This window comes from Mya arenaria, chromosome 6, assembly GCF_026914265.1.
Source record: "Mya arenaria isolate MELC-2E11 chromosome 6, ASM2691426v1".
NCBI lineage: Eukaryota > Metazoa > Mollusca > Bivalvia > Myida > Myidae > Mya > Mya arenaria.
In genome coordinates this window covers 73,747,379-73,771,721 of record NC_069127.1, presented here as the reverse complement: position 1 = coordinate 73,771,721, position 24,343 = coordinate 73,747,379, and the positions used below count along the sequence as shown (strand labels likewise).

At 33.6% G+C, this 24,343-nt stretch overlaps 1 protein-coding gene across 1 annotated transcript; it reads left to right on the top strand.

Moving 5' to 3' along the window:
* Nucleotides 1-3,695: 3,695 nt before the first annotated feature.
* On the top strand, nt 3,696-18,898 carry LOC128238027 (kielin/chordin-like protein). Its single transcript, XM_052953593.1, has 7 exons — nt 3,696-3,783; nt 4,580-4,846; nt 5,317-5,583; nt 5,746-6,012; nt 6,935-7,072; nt 17,500-17,648; nt 18,746-18,898. The coding sequence occupies exons 1-7, from the start codon at nt 3,696-3,698 to the stop codon at nt 18,896-18,898; spliced, it is 1,329 nt and encodes a 442-aa protein (XP_052809553.1).
* Nucleotides 18,899-24,343: the final 5,445 nt, after the last annotated feature.

Sequence of the window (24,343 nt, the reverse complement as noted above, 5' to 3'; positions counted from 1 at the left end):
GTTTGTGGAGTTTTGTGCTGTTCTTTCATGTTTCTTGTTTGTGATTTTATGTTCTATGTCTTTGGCGTTTACCCAGTGCCATTAAACCGGGTTTATGTTTAAACTTTTTGCTACTGAGCTTGTTTTTTGTAGATTTTCGCATAAATATTTATACAAACACATACCTTTTGACATACCTCTATTTCGACACATGGCATGTAGGTAATTAATTGATGAGAGTTGAGACTGGAGCAATTGTTTTATGAAAAAATACGAAGTTCTGTGGTAAACGATACATATATCACGTCATTCAGTGTACATCCGTCTGCCGACAAAAACATACAAAAGGCGCCAAGTTTTAATAAAGAAAGAGTTTCAACTAACGAAGTCAGAATGCAGATTCTTGCTTTGACCTTCTTGGTTATAGCTCTAACCGGAATTAACGCCACGTTCTTGTTTGGCAAATTTCTGCACCACAGAGTGACGTATGCTCCAAAACCTCAAACTACCACACGGAAAACCTACTGTACGATCAACGGGAAAAACTTTTCATGCGGTTAGCAATTTATTTTAAACATACAATTTCGAATCTAACTTGTGTGGACATGTAATATAAGTTTAGGTCAAACATTGTTATCCTTGTCGGAAATAGGTCGAAAGAGTTTTGACGAGCAAGCAAAATGAAACTTAAAAATCATTTTCATTTATAAGAGTTTTAACAGCATGCGCAACATCCTTCGAATATACTGAATGAAAATGTCAAACAAATGGATTCTTAACATTAAGCAAATGGAAAGCAGTCTTTAAACTCGTTTTAAAAAAAGTAAATAGTATTTGCAATTTTCGAAGAAAGATATATTTTATCTAAACCAGGGTTATCGTTTTGGTTTGGTTCTTTACGACCATTCATTTTAAAAAAATCGAAAAATACAGATGCAACAGAAAAATCTAACAAAAGTATGAAAATAAAAAATACAAATGACAAGCTCGAAATCGGCCAAATTCCTCCTGTACAAGAAAAAGATCAGGATGTGAATTTCCTGATTTAAGGATTTAAATATAAGAAGCATTGGCGCTTGAGTATATTTAAAAACAATTAAGAATAGTTCAAATATTCTATGGGCTACATGCAAACTGTTATACAGTGCTCGCTTTGATCGGTCACTGTATGTACAAATATTTCGTCTTTGTTATTCAGTCACGCTGAAGGTATAGCGGAATATCATACGCTCAATAATTCTACATTATAAGCTTAAAAGTTAAAATATTTATTATCATTTTAGAAGGAAATAATTCAACCACGGAATAATTGTAGATTAGATCCAAAGGGTTTTCGACCGCATTGTTTTTTGTGTGCTTGTTTCATTCCATTTTCATTGTGTTTTCTCATAGTTTGTGCAATAATTCTTTCAATATTAGACTAAACTAAAATATAATTAAAACCTTGAAGGGCTATAATTACTTTATCAGTTTATATGTTTTTTCCCTGTTTTTTTTATTTATTTTTTTAAGTTAATTTGTGCTCTTATGAGGTTTCTTATTTCAGTTTGGTATGAATTGATAAATATTCCTACAGGTATGAGGTTATGGCGCCATGTTACCTAGTTTAAGCCTATAGTAGACTCGGGGTCAACTGACCGTTCACAGGCGGAAATCCCATTATTCACTGGTCATTTTTGTCTCGTCTCTACCTTGAACCTCTTAAAATGATTTTTTTTTAATTTTGTCTTCCTGGCTTATCCAATCATATTTCATTGTACAATTCTGATCAAAAAGTTGAATGACACGTCTTGTTTTTTGAACATACGATTACTACATGTCAGTCATAAATTCAAGGCCGAGGTATTGGTAATGCATTCCCTTATTACTTTTCTGCAATTGATGCACGCGCCTATTACAGTATTTTTTCTGGTGATTAATTATATTTTAATAAATTGGGAAGCCCTAGCGGTTGCGTGATAATTTGCACAAGTGTCTTATAACGGCCTGAGACGTAGTCGAGGAACGTTATGAGCGAGAGCGTTAATTGTCTAGGAAACGCCTGTCTTCGTCATGGTTTAACCTCTTCAACATATGATTATTTTTTATTCTTTTGTAAGTTTACTTTTACGATTTATTACAAAAGTTTACCTCAAGTCCATTTATATTCCCATCATATTTAAGCTTGACAACGATGAGAGTACTATGAAATTTAGAATAGTTTTCAGAGTATGGCAAGTCGGAAAAGCAAGCAATATTGTGCTGCCAATTTGTTTCCATCACTTTCATTATTTGAAAACAATAATACGTTTATTGTAAGATTATTGTGTTCTTTACGAGACAATGACACTCTTTCTTGCGTGTCTTTAGTTTCACAATTCAGTTTAATAAAAAAATATTCGTTGCAAGTAGTTCAACTTCCTGTTCGAAATAAAACTGGCATTGTTTAAATTAAAAAAGAATAGTGAACAAGGTAGGAAAATATAAATTGCCGCCGCGTTTTTTCATTGGCAACGTTGCCATATTAGTCTTCAGTGGTTTTCGAAATCTAGCGTACTTAGCATTTTAGTTTGCCTCCCTTTAAAATGTTTATAATACATTATGTTTAAACAGACCAACATAATGTGATAACGTAGTTAATACTGCACTCCTTGATTTCGAAGGTTACAATTTCGAAAAACTGAATTCATGTGCGAACGTTCCACAGAAAACCCGGTACAAATATGTTACGATATAAAGTAACATACGTAATAAAACGTCATAGTAATGCTCAAAGGGATTCAACGATTTGAAAAAAGTTTTAGTTAAAATATATTGAAAAAGCACGTATTGACAACGTGTGCAGAATGTTATACATTGCCTGATACGGCTGATAGTACTTGAAAATGCCCTTTTTTGCAGAAATTGTTAAAATACATCAACGTTTAAGGAATAATTGTTACCTTCGACCATGACTTATCATTCCTAAGTTTATATTACCAACTAGCCTGACCAAAATACTTTAAACTTTTATTATCTTTTAAGGAACATTTCAGGATCCTAGGGACAAATGCAATACATGTACATGCTTTAGCAGCGGAATTGTCAAGTGTCAAAAGAAAGTCTGCAAACCGTTGCCCTGCGGGCACGACCGGCAAATTTTATCATCAGACGGCTGCTGTAAAACATGTGACCCACAATGTGGTAAATGCAATCTGCTTTGGTGCCCTAAACTGAAACAAGTAACAGAGCCAAGGGAATGCTGTCCTAAATGCGTATGGTGGAAGCCAGCTAGCAAATATGGCGTAAAATGCATGAAAGGAGGAAAATACTTTAGCATCGGTGGGCATACTGATTATTTTTGTTCAAGTCTTCCATGAAGTATTCTGTGACGGCGACCTGTTTTTGTATCATGCTTAAATTTGTACAAGTTATTCACATTTCACATTTATTTTAAGTAAATTTAATCATGAAAATGTATATAGAAGTCAAACATCAACAGTGTATTTGAAGTCATAGTTTCTGTTCTGTTCTGTTCGGTTTGTAATGCAAAGAAAACAAATTTGAATATGTATGTAGGTGAATTCACTGACCCTGAAAACCCTTGCGATACATGTACCTGCTGCACGACCCGAAACTACCAATGTAAAAGGCGGCCATGCCAAGAAGCCAAATGTGGTGTGAATAAACAGCAAAATGATACATGTGGATGCCCTTTCTGCGATGACTCGTGCAATGCCGTCTTGTGCAAAAATCTCATGTGCCCGCAGAACCAGAGGTACTATGCACCTGATTCGTGCTGTGATTCCTGCAAGTGTCTGGTGGATGGTCAACTGTTCCCGAAAGGTAACTTGACATGTCGTAAAACACAAACTAGTTTAATTAAAAAAGGAAAAACCAGTTTTAGGAAATTCGAAATTATTATTTTTTATAAAAGTTTTCATACAAAACGACAGGGACAAAACGAATAGCCAATACTTAAAATGACTGTTTAGATGAACGAAGTTTATTCCTAGCAGAAAAGAGAAACACAACGTTAGAACACTTTATATTGACTACACGTTCATTAATACATGCTTGGGTTATCGCCTCGAAAGATCAGCGAAACAGAAGTTCACTTGGGATTTAAACATGTTTTGAATTTTACATATTGTTGTGCAATTAAATTTAAGAGGTCAAGCTGAGATAACTGAGTGTACCAACTGATGACAAAAGGTTAAACCATGTTTACAAAACAAAACAATATAATTTTTTTCCCCTGATAAACTCTTATCTTATGCTCATTATTGTACACATTGAAATATTTAAGCATCACATAGTTATAACATTGAAGTAGCGATTTGGGAGTGAACACTGTTCATAATGCCGCGTCTTACGTTTAGGACTGTTCATGATGCTGCAATATCACTTGATTTTAATTTTACATTAATATTGCAAAAACATAGAAGAAAACAGACAATTGACCCAAATTGTTAACTTATACTGCTATATAAACAACAGACACAAGCCCAATAGTTAACAAATAAACAAATACGTAGTTTAGAAGCACAAGGCCAAGGCTTTACATTTATTGAACAAGAGAAACATTTACCATATACCAATATTCTTTTTACACCATTGCTGCACGTGTTAATTACTGCAGGTGAATTCAAAGACCCATCAGATCAGTGCAATACGTGTGAATGCTTCGATGACGGTAACTATGAATGTAAAAAGCGTCCATGCGAGGAAGCCCTGTGCGGTGTGAATAGACAAGAAAAAGAATATTGTGGATGCCATGTTTGCGATGAATCGTGCAGAAATGTTAAGTGTCCGCAAATAGAATGCCCAAAAGGGCGGAAAGCGTACTCCCCAGATTCGTGCTGTGAGAGCTGCTTCTGTATGGCTGGAGGACAGATGCAGCCCAAAGGTAGCAATTGTATCTATTTTGCAAAATATGATAACAAAAAATCAATTATTCACTTAAATTACTATTTCCATACTTCATGTTTGTACTGATAATTAGTTGTATCATTATCGTCTTCCCTCCTGACACGTGAATATTTTTAGCGAAAAAGTCTAACAAGTAACGAGGCCCAAATGTATCCATATTCAATTTAACACAGTTAACTTCTTTGAATAAATTACATGAACATTTTCACTACATTCAATCTTTGGGATTGATTTCCACTAGTCCAAAACTAAGGGTATGTACACTTTCTAATAAGTGTTCATATATTCCTGTAATATTGTACACATCTGTTTTTAAATATCGACATTTAGTTTTTGAACCGTATTCAAACGCAGACTTAAGCTATCCTCAGTTTAACTGACCTCGTCAGTTCTATTGATTTCAATTAAAATTGCATCAATAGCAATGAAATCTGGTGATATCTGCAGGCCCTTTTGATGATCCTGCTGATCCGTGCAAAACATGTGAATGCTACGCAGACGGAGATTACGCCTGCAGACAGCGGGCATGCCCGGTACCTCAATGCGGTTTGAACAAGCAGATTAAGGATGCCTGTGGATGTCCGGTATGCGATGACTCGTGTAGACATGTGAAGTGTGCGAAGGTCGATTGCCCGAATGGGCGGGCGGCCTACGACCCGGATTCGTGTTGCGAGAGCTGCTTTTGTGTGGTCGGAGGAAAACTCATAACCGAAGGTAGCCTTTGATTTTTTTCTTTGTAGGGTGTTCCAAAACCGAAATTAAGCAGTTTATTGTATCATACTGAAATTGTTGGGCTTGATTCGGAAGTCTTTGACATGGCTAATACACAATTTTATCATTTTACATGTAAATCCTGACACCTAATGACTACTGCAGGTCCTTTCGTTGACACTGCTTATCCGTGCAAAACGTGTGAATGCTACCCGAAGGGAGATTACAACTGCCAACAGCAGGCATGCCCAATACCTCGCTGTGGAGTGAAAAAACAGATAAAAGATAAATGCGGTTGTCCCGTTTGCGTTGACTCGTGCAAATATGCGCGGTGTCCAACTGTTGTTTGTCCTGAGAATCAGAAGTACTTTGAACCGGATTCGTGCTGTGAGACCTGTCAGTGTCTCGTCGATGGAAAATGGATACCGGAAGGTAGTTGCTTATGTCAACATATGTGTATGTTTTTTGTTAGGAGGTCCACATATGTTCGTATATTAGAAACCACTGAGAGAAATGGAACATCTAATTAAAACTATATACTATATACTTATACAGTATTTGTTTTTATCTTACCGTTATTGTTATATCGTGCACTTAAGTTTGATTAGAGAAACGGACACATGTTGTAGCAATCTTGCATTGCATATATAACTTTTTACACAATGCCAAACTGATTGATGCGTGCTCAGTGGTTGTAAAAGGACAAATTAATAGTTCTTTTTTTGTCATACGGCCATATTCGTTACTATAATCGTAGAGGGAATTTTCACTGTAATTTAAGGATATATGAATTTATCTCTTGGATTTATCATCTATACAAATAGTTGGAGTCCGAATAGGTTATTCATCCAGATACAGGTTTATTAATCTATAGCCACCGCTTATTGTAATGATTCTCGAACATCTTTATCAAAACATATATGCATATTATAATATAACGGCAGCACAAAGTGCCGCAATTTTGATCTTTGTGAATGCGTGTCCAACAGTAAAACATGGGCGCAAATAAGTGTAAACTGTTTTCATTAGGTAAAGTCTTTATATGACACAATATTGAGTTCAATGAGCGAAAACCAGTGTCTTATTTGATGATAAAAATGTACTTTTGTCACGAGATACTGTTTAGAGAAACTTATCTGATACACTTAACGTGTTCCAAATATTGTGTACATTACTAAAGGATACTAGCTAACTATTTTCCTCATTATTCGATGGAAAATAAGATAGAAAGATCATCATTTACATTTAAACTTGCACTTTATAAACACACATTTTATAATTGCCATTAAACTAATAATGTGTTTGAGTTTAGATCGAAGCAGCTAAAATTGACAGATTTATCATTCTTTTGAAGGCCCATTTGGAGATCGGTGTGACGCCTGCGTATGTAAATGGGGCACAGTCAAGTGTTCGCCTCCCGCCTGCCCAATCAAGCCGCTCCAATGTGTTGATCCCATCATTAATGAAAATTGCAACTGGCACTGCCCGAATGGTAAGAGGAACACTTCTCATAACGATGGCATGACCATCACAACATATATCTATATTTTTGTTGAATTAATTTAATTTGCTCAATATTAATTGATAAACTATGTCATCAAATGTTATAGTTTAGTTATTGCATTAATATGATATCTACATTGACAATGATCGACTAATTGCCTCAACAACAATATGTACTGTACCGAAATATAATCACATTTCAATAAATGAATATTGTTTACCATCTTGTGAATATTATAAAGGCTAATCAAAACAACCTTACTAGTGCCATTTATCAGTTGCCATTTAATTTAAATTGCATGCATTCTTTGTTTGTCGATGCGAGTAAAAGGACTTTAGCAATGTTAAGAATTAAATATCACAACCGTTTCTATTTCCTTTACAGGTCCCACATGCTTTATTAACCAAAGTTTAGGTCTAATAGAGGGCAACGTATTGAAACATGGCGAACACCGCGTTGTCTACGGCAACCAAATCTGCATTTCCGTTTCCTATGACTACTGGACCCCGAATTGCTATTGCGTCAAGATGGACTGGAAACAGGCAGTCATGAATTTAGATGGAAATGAGTGTATAAAGAATCAGAATTGGTAATTATAGGCTGGATAGCAATTGCCGAAGAACAAAAACTAAAAGGAATCGATTTAATAGTGTATTTCATTCATCTCAACGACCAATATTTTAAAGCAAGGTAATAAAATTGAAATATCGACGTATAGCCTGCAAATAGAAAATAAAGGTTTTGTAAAACGGCAAATGTTTTAATTGGAAAATGATTGGAAAATAAAATATTACAAATTATTGATAATTTGTTTGTTAAAATATACAATGCATTTTGCCATAGGAATAATGTAAATGCTTGTCCGCCCCATATATATTTTAAGCAGGTTAAGATCATTTTGTCAAACACATGTTTGTATATGTCGAAGTAGACAAATTGGAAAAGAATCTTAACGCATTAGTGATTCCAAGTGTTGTAAGTAAACTACACATGCTTGTGATATTTCATTGCAGTATGAACAATACTTAGCCAGGGTTGCCTCTGTATATAGGCACATGCCCTAATATCTTGGAAAAGTATTAGCATGATCAAATAAAATAATTAAATGACTGAGCATGCATAAACCGATTATTCAATATCACCAATACAAGATGACAATACAGCATAGACGCTCACAATAAGTCAAACTAACTTTCCTTTGAACAACACAATTCCAATGATTTATATGGCCATTTAAAACATTTATACTAAGAGCTATTTGATTAATACTGTATATGACTTTCAACAGCGTGTTTTTGCAGAAGGTTTGAAAATTAAATCAATGTAAATATACAGTTACCTATTTACGCTAGTATACTTGAATCATGTCTCAATTCATTGTAGAGTTTTAAGTCAAGTCAAAGTTATTTTCATGGTGTTCAAAATGGTTCGTTTTAGATCAAACTGTTGCTGAGAATTGCTATAAAGATGAATCTGTTGAAACCATGTAGTAGAAATAGATGCAAACTTAGTTTTACTTTAATACACATATATACTTCAATGTTTACGAAAAAGTCAATCTTTATGTCATAAGTGCTCGAGTCACTGTATTTTATTATCTTTGCATAGCCTTGTAGAAGTCAATATCCTTAGCATTGTATAGTATTGCGTCTATTGACACGATTCTAGTTCCCTGTCTTACCATTTTAGTTGAAAGAACTAAGATTATCTGAGTGCTGAGAGGAAATATTCAATGCCAGTAGACGGAACTCATAATAACGATATTTACAACATCAAAGTTGAAGACTAATTCAATTCATCATAAAGTTTTCTTTATAATGTCAAGCCGGAAATAATCCAAAACACCCAACTGAGACGGTTTGTACTATTTAGAACACAAACCACCGTTGAAAAACACACTAGAAGTATACAAGCGCTTAAATTCCATTTCGATCCATGTGGCCACTCGGCGTATACCTAAAAACCTACCCCCCTCTGTCAATGAGAGAGCTGATTGTTCTTTTCACAATAAAGCATGCCAGATGTTGGGCGGATGAGAGACGATACACATACCAATTCGTTCTAAATGTATCCGGAGGTTCTTGCCAATCTTACTTCAGTATGGCCACTTGTAAATTGCTATTAAAATAGTCGTTACTCTTAGAATTTGTGAGAGACAATGACCATAATGCAATGCGCCAGAACGATCTGGAATCATGATTCCATGTAGTATATTTATGACATCGCTCGTTTTAGCATATTCCGTTCCGTTGAATATGTAAAAAATATGTAAGCGATATAATTACGCGTATGGACCTCAGCAGTAATCGACCACTGCGAAAATAAAATCGCCATTCAATAAACGTAAGTTGGTAATATGAAAACGACCCAGGAATGCTCCACAATATGGTAATATTTGATAGACGACGAGCTGTCTCTCGGGTAGACTGTCGACACTGGCGATGAAGTATTCACTGATTTAAATGCGGATATTAATATCAACACATATACTATTTAACAATTGCAAGTTATTTTCATAAACGTATATTTCTGAAAAATCTCAAACGAGTGAAATTTCAATATATAACGACTATATTCTTTGTATCGAATGACCTCGTTCGCGCGCCATCAGATTTGCAAACCTTGAGATGATTTTTATTTATTTTATTTATTTTTATAATGAGGGAAGTTCCGGAAATAAATTTATCAGTTTATCGTGCCGGAGCATGTACGTAAACCGAAAATGTATATATTTGAATACATTACTTTGTCTGTCATATGATAATACCTAAGGCCTAAAAAGACCTCAAACTTTAAACATGGAAATACTCGTTATGCAGATTGAAAGTTGTGATGGACATCAGTATTGATATTATATTATTCGGTAACGACTGTTCATTAGGAATACAACAGTAGATAACAAGTATTCGTTAACTCTATCTATCTATCCAAGTTAAAAGAAACAACAGCACACAAACAACACGCAACTGGTTCTCGTTACGAGGAAGCAATCTGTGTGCATTCATTCTCTTTGATGGAGAATGTGAACGCACAATCTTAATGTGATGCACAGTTTTCGTCTTCGGTAAAACATTTATCGAAAGCAGTTTCAAACATATGTTATTGGGCTTCACTGTCAATATGGTTTAGCCGACTGATACCTTATCTGGTACTCATTATTATTAGTTTACGCAAGGTTCAGGTGGACAACGAATGTAAATTGGGTACTCAAGTAGCGAGAGAAATTGCACACTCCTTAAAGAGGTAAAGCCTTTGTCTTTAGTCTCACATTCTTAACACTGCTTGCCAAGAAGTGGGGGTGCAACGATATCACGGTTATAATTAGTGAGCTTAATTTACGTCGTTAAAACTAATAAAAGTTTGCCAGGCACATGTTACGTTTTCTAAGTGTTATTTAACCGCATGTTTGACGTGTATGCTATTGGTATTCATTACTGTATTTGTACAACCTAAAACTGCAGTTTCTGTGGCCGTGCTGCACACGTATTCATATCTGAAAATATGCAATATATTTTAGTTGTAAGTTGCCATTTGATCTGAATAGTTGTAAGAGAATGGAACAATACAAGATCAGATGGTCATTATTTCATTTGAGAGTGCGATAAGGTCATTGTGTGTTATAATGAACACCGTATAGCCCAAAATTATCCAGCATAAGTGATCAAAGGAGTCCTAGTAAAACATACTGACTTCATTTAAAAGTATCACTGCAAAACAAATCTTTAATTTTTCATCAACAATATATATATGTATATGAAAATGTACAAAACACAATGAGAACAGGGACGAGCTAAGTAGTGCTTTTAAATATATAACCTGTTTAGAGGCACAAGGTACAGCCTAAATGACACTGAAAACAAGTTTTGACACCAAATAGAAACCTTCACTAATGGAATATGTAGAAGAATCGATAGTTATCGACCTTGTTTATATGGAAATTTTATGTAATGAATTTGAAAGAAACACTTCAATATTATTTTTTTCTTTTACAAGATTTACACAATATCAAAAAACTGCGATGTAAAAAAATAACACAATAAAAAAACAAATGGTTTGTTGTTTTTAAAATGTTACTTTGGAACATTACTAAAATAAACATTTGTCTTAAAATCGAGATTATTTAAATAACTTTTTGTGTTTCATGTACGTTGAAAGGATGAACGCTGTCGCTAGAGTTTTAACATAGTATGAAGTCCTCAGAATTATTTACCTCGACTGAAAATACCACATAAAAACAAATATAGTTTTCAATGTTAACTTCCATTATTCCAATAAATTGTGATTGTCATTTCATTAACGATTTGTCCAAAGATATTGATGTATCTCAAATTCTGTAGTGTAAATTTCAGTTATCGCCCAAGACCAACTATTGTGAGTGCATACAACTGCAGGTAAATCATGCATACTTGTATATGTCTGGTGTATCTATCATTCTGTTATATAATTATAGCCTCAAATTGTCATTTTCAGAGTTTTACACATTTACCATTAGATCGGCTTTCCATCGGAAATGGTGAGAGATAAACATTCAACGTTTGCGTATTAAAATAGCAATTAGACAATAAATACTGTTGATCTCAAAAGCGATCGACAACATGACGTTCGATCAATATGTACATTATAGACTTTGTGACGTGTGCCTCTAAACAATAACTATTTGGAAGTTTGGCTACTGTAGTATGCATTTATTTATCATAATAAATATGAAACATTATGTGATTGTACATATTTTTTTTAAACAATCAAATTTTAAAACAACGCACATGCACGATGTATAAACGACCATTATTAGTGCTAATTGAAAGCAGATAATTCTTATAAACTACAATATTTTGTTTTTACTTGAGACCACGATATATAACCGGAAGAAACAAGCACACAACATGACAAGCATATTTGTTGTTATATGTGTTCTGGCAGTAACAAGTAAACTCTACAATGAGACAGGGCATATATTTCTTTTCAATAATACGAGTAAGTATCTACTTTCGTTGTTTAGTTCCTTCCAGAAAAGTTCCTTTACGGTAAGTATTGCTATTTATTTAAACAATGACTATGTAAAAGGCATTGATGAGGCGGCGATTGAAAATAATTTCAAATTTATAAAACAATGTTCTACTTAGAAGAATAAGTCGTATTATGTGTCACGATTGTTTTTCTGGTTTGACTTAAACAAATTATCATAAATGTGATTAATCGTGTAATCACTTTAAGAAAAATAGTTATTTTTCATTCAAAGCATTTAAAATTTTGGTTAACACATGAAATTGCATGTTCATCGTCTGATGCAGTTTAAAGCGCATGTTACGTTTCAGTTTTTGCCCTTTGCTTAGATTACCGTACAAATTGGCGAATGCGAATCCTTCGAGACCAACGGGTTTCTCGTTTAAATAACATTGTTATAATTTAAACATGGCATTTGCAAAGAGTTGGTTACTTGGTTTAGAGTGTTTAATTGCTTTTTGAAGTTTTCTTTTGCAAGATTAATTGCGATGGTTCATCTAAGACTAGTGCATTTATTTCAAATGCTTTTCTGTGTAAAATATGTGCATTTCAATTCATTTTTAATACACCGACAGTACAGTTGAAAATTCTAGACGAAACATCCATTTAATAATAAAAGTTATTATTATATAACGATTGGATTCTTCCTCCATTGAACTTAGGACAAGAACCAAGATCCCGTTTAAAGGCACATGGATCAAGGATAAACACATTAGAATAAGAGTGTTGAACTATTCACCTTCTGTCGTTTTCACGTTTATTAACCGACGCATTTTAATTAAGCCAGAATATGTTTTGTCCGTGACATATTTTATTGTCTAATCTGACACAAATTTTCCTTTTTGCGAAGCCTGAGACAAAACCAAATGCTGGCTGTTTTAATCTACACTAATAAATTGACAGTTTTTAGCTTTTTTATTTATTTTTTGTTAAAGAATCATCTCATTTTGGCATCAGTGATTTAATTTAGTCATTTAAGATAACTCACACTATAGCAGATGTTAATTGTTTCGGAAACTGCCGAAAAGTTCATTTTTCTTAAGGAGTTAGTAACGCTTTAAGCCATAAAACATAAATTTTCAAACGTAAATATAAAAACTGCTTTTTTGTCTGATATCACTGGTTTCCAAACATTTATGCCAAAAGTGGCTCATTCCAAGACAAAAGATAACGATGTTGTCAAAACAATCAATCTTTGAAGTGCAGATTTAAAATCTGTTATTTTGTAAGGCGTTAGATTCTTTTAATATAATTGTCGTGATTTCGGATATTTATATATTAGGTATCTAGAGAAAAACGATGTGTCCTTGTAATATGTTTCCACATAAATGAAAAAGCATAATGAATAGAAATGAAAAAAAAATGTAAAATGGTTACAGGGATCACTGCTATCAAACTCTCCAATCACCTAACATTGAAACAATTACTCCTTTAAAAAGATTCATCATTTGTGCTATTAATATTATATTTTATATTGAGATCGGTTGAGTGGTAAAGTTGACCAACATTTTAGCAAATCATCGTGTCCTGATATTACACGGATTATATATCGAAAATAAATGTGTAATTATATTGTTTTCAGATCATATAAAGGTAATTGAAAGATATTTTAAGAGGTTTCTTACTTCATAAAATTATTACAATAATAAATAAGAGACGTTTAAACCGATCTTACTGTTCCAAAGTTTTTTACGTATAGTGTTGGAAAACAGGAAATCGATTCGTCATTACATTCAGAGTTTCCGGTTTCCAAACATTGATCATTGTTTGTATCGTATAAATTCCTTTTTGAGTAATGATTTGTGTTGAAAATGGAACATACTTCTTTCGTCCTTATATCACTAAACATAATGATACTTATACCGGGATGTTATTCGGACAAAAAAACTTTTGATAGAAGAAAATAAATGCCGAATTAACTATAAAGATAATACGAACGAATGAGTTTTATATTGTCTTGTCTTATATAAATTAGGAAACATGGTCTTATTTCATGCCATGAATTAAAAAGGAATAATGAAATGTTAGATCTTTTTGTCAATCATTTTCCTTTCGGAAAAAGAAACCTCAGTTCTATGGTGACCTTTCGTTGGCGGAAGAGATTATATGCAGCAATCAATGTCAAGGTTGTCCGGTTAGCGTAGAGGTAAGCGCACTCGCTCCTCACTAAGGCGACCCTGCTTCGGTTCCCGGCCTAGGCGCATGCAAATTTGGTTGATGATCACCAAGCCGGACGAATGGATTTTCTCCGGGTACTCCGATTTCCCCCACAACACAAGACCACACTCTCACACAACATCGTACCAACGAGAGTGACTTAGTATAAGTTAATATAAAACTTTCTTTACAATCGTTAAAATATAAATAAAGTTTTAATTATGTTTATATGAAAGGTTTCACATGCTTCAACGATCCCCCCAAAAAAGCAAACATCAATTGGTATATTTATTGTTATAATGCATTTGTATTTTCATTTAATTCGATTTCCATTGACATGAAAAAATTAAACAAAACTTTTTGAGCTTTTGATTTTATTACACACAGACACCATATTTAATTATAGAATAGAGGGAATATTATTTCCAATGTGAACTTAAAACAAACAATCAGCTTTATGTTTACTGGTACTTAAATACGTATGTTCTGAAAACACTTAACGATAAACTAAAGAAGATGGCAGCTATATTTCACAGTTAACCAGTTGTATATACAGTCATGCATATTTTTATTTTTTGAAGGCGTTTTCAGTGCAAGTGCATGGGCACTTATGAGTTAACTGCGAAAACGAACTGACTTTATATTTGACATTTAGGTATGACTAATATTCCATAATTCGAAGGCGTATCCATTCTACAAAGCATGTTGTAATGGCTTAATACGCATAAACGCAGTGCTTAAGAGGGTAATGTGCAAATAATTGTCGATTATTGACTAGAAACGCCTTTGGTTAACAAGAATGACTGCATTAAAAGACATTAAATTTAATGTAAATTGCTTTCCTTCAAAAAAGGCTGATATTTTGGTGGATATTATTATGTAACATTTTGTGTAATCAAAACTCGTTCTGAAACAATTAACCAAGTACAAAATGGTGCGGACGCCAATGATCTTTTTCTAGGTTAATTGTTTCAGAACGGTGGAAGCTTGAAACTAATTGGACATGTGACACAAATCATGCACTTTTTGAGCCCGGAACAATTGTTTATGAAAAATAGTATTCAAAACTCAGAAGTAATAATTACTGCAATCTGTTTTTATCTGTTTTGATCCTGATGAACACTTGTTATTGCAGGTATAATTATAAACACAGGTAGTATTGCATTTAGCTACACTATGTTAAAACATCTGTTCATAATGTTGCTTTTATTTTTAACGATGACAGCATTCTCATTTTTGGTGGATAATTCTCTACCCCCCCCCCCCCCACCCTTTTAATGTATTTATTGGCGGTGAGTGCGCATCTCTTTCAAAATGCATCAGAGTTACTTCTTTATTTCAACACTTTCTGGCTTTACTTGCAGAAAAGTCGGGCTGCACTAATAACTGACTTTCGTATATTAGCACTGAGCTTGATGTCACCCAAATAAACCCAATTTTGCCATACAATTATCCGTCCTGATTGCGCTGTCATCTTGGTTGTATATGTATGCTTGGCGTATTAATTTACCATTATAGTTTCCTATAAATGGTATTTGTTATGCAAAATGTAAGCAAGAGTAGCTGTTAATAAATCTAATATAATTAATAGATACAAAGGCGATTTGATAGGAAAAGGCGATTTCATAGGAATTGCCGTTGATAAAACTGCTTTGTATTTAACAAAATGTACAGGTTCATTATAAATGCGAGCTTGTAGTTATACGGTGTTTGTCTTCTGAATTACGAATGATTCACTAAATCATAAGGTTGTCTGAACGAGCCACGAACCATCTGACAGGTTGTCAAACCATTGTGAAAGAGACATTTTTAGCTTTTTTGAATACGTTGTGAGATGCTTGTGTCCACTTTGAAATTTGATCTTGCAAGATACCTAGATTGAGTGTGGACGTGGTTTGTTAAATGCTATGTTCCCCATAGATGATAAGGATTTTAGGAGCGATGCATTGTAATGCAAACACTATGACGACGGCTTTTTGGACATCTGTTTCTATGTTCCGAGTTGGCAGTAGGATATATATATATAAACTATACACTCAAGATCGTAAGGACAAAATGTTGAAACTGGTGAGACGTCATCTGCAAATACGATTGAAAAAATATAAGAATTAAATTGTACTATTATTAGTTGCTTGAAATAGCAGCCGACCAAACTTACGTGAGTGCCAACTATTGCTGTCTGATAAGCATGTCGTTTCTATACATTGCTTTGGTCAGAGGGTTTTCTTTCCACTTAACCACCAGGTGAACCCGTCTTCGTACCTGTTAAGGGAATGCATTAAGGAATAAGAAATTCCACTTTAATTAATAGCAAGTAGAATAGAAATGCAGTTGGTCTCTCAAACGTTTCATAAACACAAACGAGGAAATTTGGGATGGGTTAAAGCAGGGGTAATGTGTATATGTGTAGTTTAAATTTATATGTGTAATATGTGTGAAGGATGGAAAACACAATAATAAATACACTTGAGTTTTCTAATGATAGATATGATTTAAACTAACGTGCTAAACTAAGTCTAAAGCATGTATAAATTAATTGAAAGCGTGTAAAAATAAGCAAAGCAATGTATGCAACCAAAATATATGCAAAAGCAAGGCAAGATCACAATAACCCAGCAAAATGAAAATAACGAAGCAAATAAAGCACAGAAATACTAAACTAGGACACAAGTAAAGCAAGCAAGTTTACACAAAACAAAACATTTAAAGCACAGTCAATAGATTCAAAAGCAGCCGTGTGTACAATTAATTTAAACTATGAACTTAGCTGTCAAAATTAACTGTCAAAACAAATACCGGGTCGCGAAAATATGTCAGAAATGAAAATGACTGACAAAGTACAAAATGACAGTTACAATTTCAAGCAAAACGGACAAAATCAACACCAAATGAAATGAAATAAACCAAAAAATATATGTTCTCTTACCGTAAATAATGCAATAAATCCAAAAAGTATTCCAAAAATCTAGGTCACTCTATTTTAACTTTATAAATGTCAACTAACCGGTTTACTCAAAAGGAAAAAAATAGTTACAGCCAAAATATCAAAAACTTACAAAGTTATGTATAAAATAAGGGTACTCACGGTTCAACGAAAAAAATCACACACATAAAAATACAATCCACAATTACAAATAACACATATATCACAGACAAAACACACATAAATCCATACGCGGTGCTCCTCTTCTGTCAAGTGAAACGCGATCAGCTGATAACTGTCAAATTTGACAGATAAAATGTAAATAAAACAGGATTAGAGTCTCTCGCGAAATATACTACACAATCAGGGAGGGTGGGTGGGGAAAGGGACGGGGAGGTATACCAATACGGAGGTGCCGGCGGATCTGCTGGGCTCTTTGACCTCTTCTGGGCGTCAAAACGCAGACAAAATCCCCTCAACGTCTGGTCTGGAGACACGACGGCCTAGCTCTGGACTACGCCAACCTCGATCGGGGAGCCATTTGTAGTGTGGGTTTGCAAAGACGAAACCACTCAACTTCGGAGTTCGAATATATTAATTTACGTTGTCGAATGAAACCAGGCACGTCTAAATAATAATTATATATGAAAGAATATTTCAGCTCAAAGATAAGAGCGAATATTAAATAAGTTAAATATTTTAGCTCAAAGATAAGAGCGAATATAGTAACAACTGTTACAATTGCAATCTTGACTTGCGTCGATGATGATTCAGAAGGAAATGATATATGTGTATATGTGAATAAGGGCGTGTGCAATGAAGCGGGTAAAAGGGGAAAAGGCATTATGGACCAATCAATAACTCTTATAAATTTAGACAAACTCGCATAACCAGTATTCACGCTCTGAGGCACTCGGACATAAACGGACATTGACGAACATTGACGGACGTAACGCAAAGAGGACAATAACTACGTAGTACAACACTAAACACGACGATACACAAACAACACAAAACAATATACGATATAGAACCATACCAAACACACAAACTGATAAAATACTGAAATATGCACCTTGCTACATGTAGTCTGAACTAGTTTTCTATTTTTTGATTTATGTTTTTTTTTTGTCTAGATTATTTTCTACTTGACACCATTGATACAACTTTTCGAATCGTTTTGACACCCCGGTTACAATTGTTCTAGCATTAATTATACTGAAAAAGCAATGGCCAATATAAAACTAGTGCATTGGTGTTTTCTTTTTAGCATTTCCTTTCAATAACATAAAACATTTAAGACTTAGTCCTAAATTCTATATTCGATTTAAACGCTAGACTGTAAGCAATTTCATGCAAAATATTTATGATATGTTTATACAAAAAATATCGGTTGAGTGTTACAGTGGCCAGCTTAGTGGACTTATATTACATGCACAATGTAGTGAATATCGATCCAGGTGTAACATTAAAGTGTTCAGATCATATAGCATTGTTTTCCCGCAGATAATTGAAAATGTTTTGAATAAAAAAACAAATGCAGGTCAAACAACAACCAAATGTAACTTACATGTCAGCTGGTGTCGGAGGAATCTCTTGGCCGTCAGTGTCATGAGCGGTACATCGAAATGGACGTAAGGATGATGCTTGAGTGGGACTCATACGACACTCACGAGACCACGTGTGAGGATTTCCTCAAGAATGTGGGAGCAATCTACAGCGACCGATAGCCTCGAGTCAATCCTTTTAAGGGGCCAAAATGGTATGGCTGAAATGTCTGAGGGACATAGTAGGTAGTAGGCTGATTTGGTAAGAGGCCGATTTGTTTCGCTCAATGATTTGCGTTTAACATTAGACATATTTTTCTTTCATTTTGAATCAATACATTTATATATCAATTAATTTTATGTAATTAACACGAACACGAATCGAGCCGAATTATTCACGAATATAATGAAGCAAGTGCATTCAAATCCGAGAAGACAATTGGATATTTTCAAAGCTATGCTTTAATTAGCTTAACAGAGATGCAGTGCACGGAATGAGCATCATTTGAATGTTTCTTGGCTGTCGTTTCGTTAATTATACTCCTTCAATTTGTCAATGTCGAGACACCTTCGTTGACATTCAGGACCTAAAGACGCCTTTTACAGCAACAAAAAATGTACAAATTGAAGGGTTTAATTCACGCACGTCATGCTTTTTATTTATAAATGATGCGTATTTTTTTTAAATTGATCACACCTGATTTATTTGACCTTCGTGAATACTACGACTCGGTTCTCCATCGTAATTAAGGAAAGCCAAATATTGTTTTAACCGCAATAAATCTCGCACAAATTCTCATTAATATTTCGATAACAATGTTTATGTTGTATTATGGTCTAAACATTTGAACCGGAATTTAGAAGTTCTAGTAAGGCGAGCAATGGTAAGGAACTCCAATTTTTTAGCAATGATGAAAACCTAAGTTTGATGGTTCACGTCGTTGAGTGAAATGTACAGAATTAATTGAACTTGTTAGTGAATACCATGAATATCATGAATATAACATTTATTCTAACATTGTTAGTCAGCAAAATTCTTTATACCAATAGTGTTATGCAGCCAAGTAAAAACAACATCGATAAAAATTTAATGTTTAAACGAATGGATAGCTAAATTGTTACAATTGACTAAATATTGACCAATCAAATGATATTATTGCTATTTTTGGTCAAATAAAAAAATAACCAGTTTAAAACAGTTGTCTTCTCCAAACTAGTTCAAACTATTAGCATTTGAGCATTTGCCTGTATAGCGTAATAGTTTTAGACAGTAATAAATGTGTTTATATACATAATGTATGGTGACTGGTGCACAACGTTTTGTTGCTCCCTAGCCATTCAAGTATTCATTAGCTGGAAATCCGCACTTTTAGCGCTATGTAAAGCATTGGAAGAACATTTAAACACGTGCCTGTGTTTTCCATAAACCATAATCGTTTTATTGGATTAACACAGAACTACGTTGTCTCTTTTAAATTACAGTACCTGAACAAAATGCAGTTGACCTGTGCACTTTTTCATTATTTGTTTCGCTCATTCAATCAAAAATTATATATTTCTTTTTTTGTCTCCATAGCAATTTCTTTTCATTTACGAGTAATCTTACCACTCTGAATGCAAAACTCCTTGTATATAGTATTAAGTGGATTTAAAAGGCGAAACTCCTATATGGTATCCCAAGAATTCATAAGTCCTATAAAGTATCCCCTGGATTCTGAATGCAAACCTCCTATAAAGTAATTCGTGGATTCTGAATGCAATACTTCTATATTTCCCTGAATTTTGTATGCAAACATCCTGTAAAGTATTCCTTGGAATGTGAATAGAAATCCCGATAAATTATCCGTGGATTCTAAATGCAATACTTCTATATAGTATTCCCCGGATTCTTAATACAAAGCTTCTATATAGTATTATCTGGATTCTGATTGCAAACCTCATATAAAATAACTCGTGGATTCTGAATACAAAACTCCTAAATAGTTTCAGCCGGATTCTGATTGCAAACCTTCTATAAAGTAACCCGTGGATTATGAATGCAAAACATCTATATAGTATTCCCTGAATTTTGAATACAAACATTCTGTAAAGTATCCCCTGGATTGTGAATAGAAATCCCTATAAATTATCCGTGGATTCTGAATGCAAAACCTCTATATAGTATCCCCCGGTTTCTGAATGCAAACCTTCTATATAGTATCCCCTGGATTCTGAATAAAGACTTCTATATAGTATTCCCTGGATTCTGATTGCAAACATCCTATAAATTACCCGTGGATTCCGAATACAAAACTCCTTTATAGTATACCCCGGATTCTGAATGCAAAACTTCTATATAGTATCCCTAGGATTCTGAATTCAAAACTCCTTTAAAGTACTCCCTGGATTCTGAATACAAAACCTCTATATAGTATCTCCTGGATTTTGAATACAAAATTCCTATATAGTACCCTTTGGATTCTGAAGGTAAAATTCCTTTATAGTACCCCTTAGATTGTGAATGCAAAACATCCATATAGTATCCACTGGATTCTAAATACAAAACGTCTATTTAGTATCCCCTGGATTCTGTATGCAAAACTCCAATAAAGTAGCTCTCAGTTATTTCTTGTTTCGCTGACCAACGTGATTTACCTTACATTTATTTAAAATTTATAAAATATTTACATGTCTGCGTGTATCTTCAAGTTACTGTGACGGTGTGTGTGTCTCTTGGTTGGCTACTGTTCTTGTCGATAAAGTCTGCTTTGTAATATAAATGTACGCCTTGAAACAGTATTCTTTATCGAATAAATTTAAGTACTTAAAGTCTTGAAATCACTATTATAATATAATACATGCATTTATTTAATTTAATCTTTTAGTCTTTCCGAATAAGTTATGTATTCATAAGTAAATGAAGACAATACATTAATATGAAAATATTTGCAAAATGTCTGTAAAATGGCGACCAATGGATTTTTCCGTATAGAAATAAATTACTGATACATTGAAAAATGGCCTTCAAATTCATTAGGGTTTCCACTTTTCTGGAGTGATACGCATAAGATTGCTGCTTTGTCTCATACAATGAGTAATACGTTGCCTTGGAAAAAAAAAGATATATTAATCAAAGAAAGTCTTAGAAAATGCTACTCCGTAAGTACCTGCAGGTTTCCAATTCATCATGCATTTACTAAATTTCACTGTTGATTTGTTGATTAGAAATAATGCCCCTACTACGTTTATCCATCTGTTGAATGCATTTTAGGCGGTTTTGCAATTATGAGCAAACAGCGAAAATGAAGTGAACTTACGTTTGACAAATAGCTATCATATCTTTCTTATACATTAATTCAAAGGCTTAATCATTCTCCGAAGTATGTTGTGAGGATTTTAAGTATCATATATTTCTTATACATTAATCCGAAGGCCTAATCAGTTTACGAAGTATCTTTCGAGGGTTTTAATAAACTCATGCATTGCTTGTAATTGTGTTATTTAGTTTATTAAAGTGCATTAACGTATTGCTAAAGAGAGTAAAGTGCCATTAGTTGTGAATTATTGAATGGAACGTCTCTTATTAACAGGACTGTCTTCATTTAAGACGTTTAGTAAAAAAATAAAAAGGATGGCTTCACAGCAAATAAATGCTGATTTTTTGTATGAAATTATTTTAAGTCATTGTGTACATCAAGATCTGGAATAGAATCGAGTACAGTTACTGCCTCAATACGAAATAAAATGAACACTTTTAACGTTTCAGGAATTACTCGACAAACCGAAAAGTATTCAAGATATCTGTTGGCTTGAATTGTATATATCTTTGTTAAAATAATTTGTAAACAAAAAAGATTATTTTAAACTATTCATCTTTATAGCAGCATTTTTCAAGGTATTCAAAGAAACCATAGCCAATACCGTTGCAATCGGCAACGTGCAGTTAGATTACAACTACATTCTGAAACGTTCTGTTTAAATTGCATGTTGGCAGCAGTAATTTTTTAATATTTAAAGTGTTTTTTCCTTTATTTTTCTATTCATCTAAGCCGATAACACTGACACTCAATTTGAATGTAATAGAAAAGCCGATGACCGGATGCCGAGTACATCTGTATTAAAATTGGCTGTTTTCTTATTATAAATTGGTAGCGAATTAACACACAATTCATTGGCATTAGTCACAACTGTCTTATTTGGTATTACGATCATAGTGTGCAACATCTTTTGAACTATGTGTACCTCAATATCATGCACTTCGGCGTTAAAAAAAGTGTTCTTGTAAATATGTCGAACGCTAATGGCATTATTCAGAAACCAAGGGATGATTACTAGGCAAAATGCAAGTTAACTATGATTGCATCAATATGCATAAAATTACCTCAACAAGTGGCATATGCTTGCAAATATGTCTCAACGTAAATAGTTTCCTGCAAAGTTAATTCTCCCTAAACGGTGATTTACCGAAACAGTTTTGACCTGTGACTCTAATCACGTACTAATTTAAAACTATTCAACCCCTCCTTACATTTAATGTTGAATTAAAATACCAATACGGAACATTTGGAACATTTTATGCTGATGAAGGGATTGTTTGGTTCGTAATGAGGAACATTGTTGTATTTTTCTTTCAAAGGGCTATATTTATGCTGCATTATATTCACAACTACTGTTATTTTGGTGAACAGTTGCTATCGAAGCAATTCATTTCAATTATGATTGATGTAATTGACCTTTATTGCAACATTTTTCTCTCCACATTATGTCCATGTTTCTAAAACCTGCTTTGCTTACGCTTTTTTCGCATTTTACTCTTGGGGTATAGTTTATATTTGTCTTCTGCGATCGAAATTACACAATTTGTGCTGTCCTAAATTTCGACACAATAAATAACGTCTCAATTGTTTGCCTACCTACTTCTGAATATTTTGACCTCTTTAATTCTGTTTTATTACTGAGTGGAGCTGTATTCACTGGAGTTCAGTGATTTTTTTTTTCAAAAGAAATTAGGATTCACCAGCAAAACATCCCACGGATTTTCCTTGCGGGTTTTTAATTAGAAAACATTATCTTATTTTCATGAATAATTTATGCTGGTAATAATGCATATGGATAGACTAATATATGTAGATTACATGTAGATTTTCAGAAAATGAAATGTACACTTTGTAACAATGGCACTTCCATTTAATAAAAATGGACAAATCGTGATGTCTAATATCGGCCATAATTATAGAAACTACATAATATTATACACTTTATATATTTAAACTAAATAAACATGCATACTTTCTTTTCTATCTTAGTAGTTGAGGTATTTTGACATTTTAGAAGGTAATGTATAAGTAAATCCATTTTTTAACCTCAGTTTCATAATAACTCTTCTGGTTTTAAGACGAACTTAATGGTAGATAAGCTACCAAGAGTCCACCAAAACATTTGTTTTGTTTGTGATTCACATTGACCTTTTTATATCGTATAAGGCTGATATCATTAATGTATTTATCGTTTGTTTTATTGTTTGTTGGACAAAGTATCTGATGACAAATTGTTCTGACATAAGATTACTTTGCCATTATAATGTTGATGACGCAAAAGCCCTAAAAGAACATATTCACATTTATTTTTTTCTAAGTACTATATTTTCTG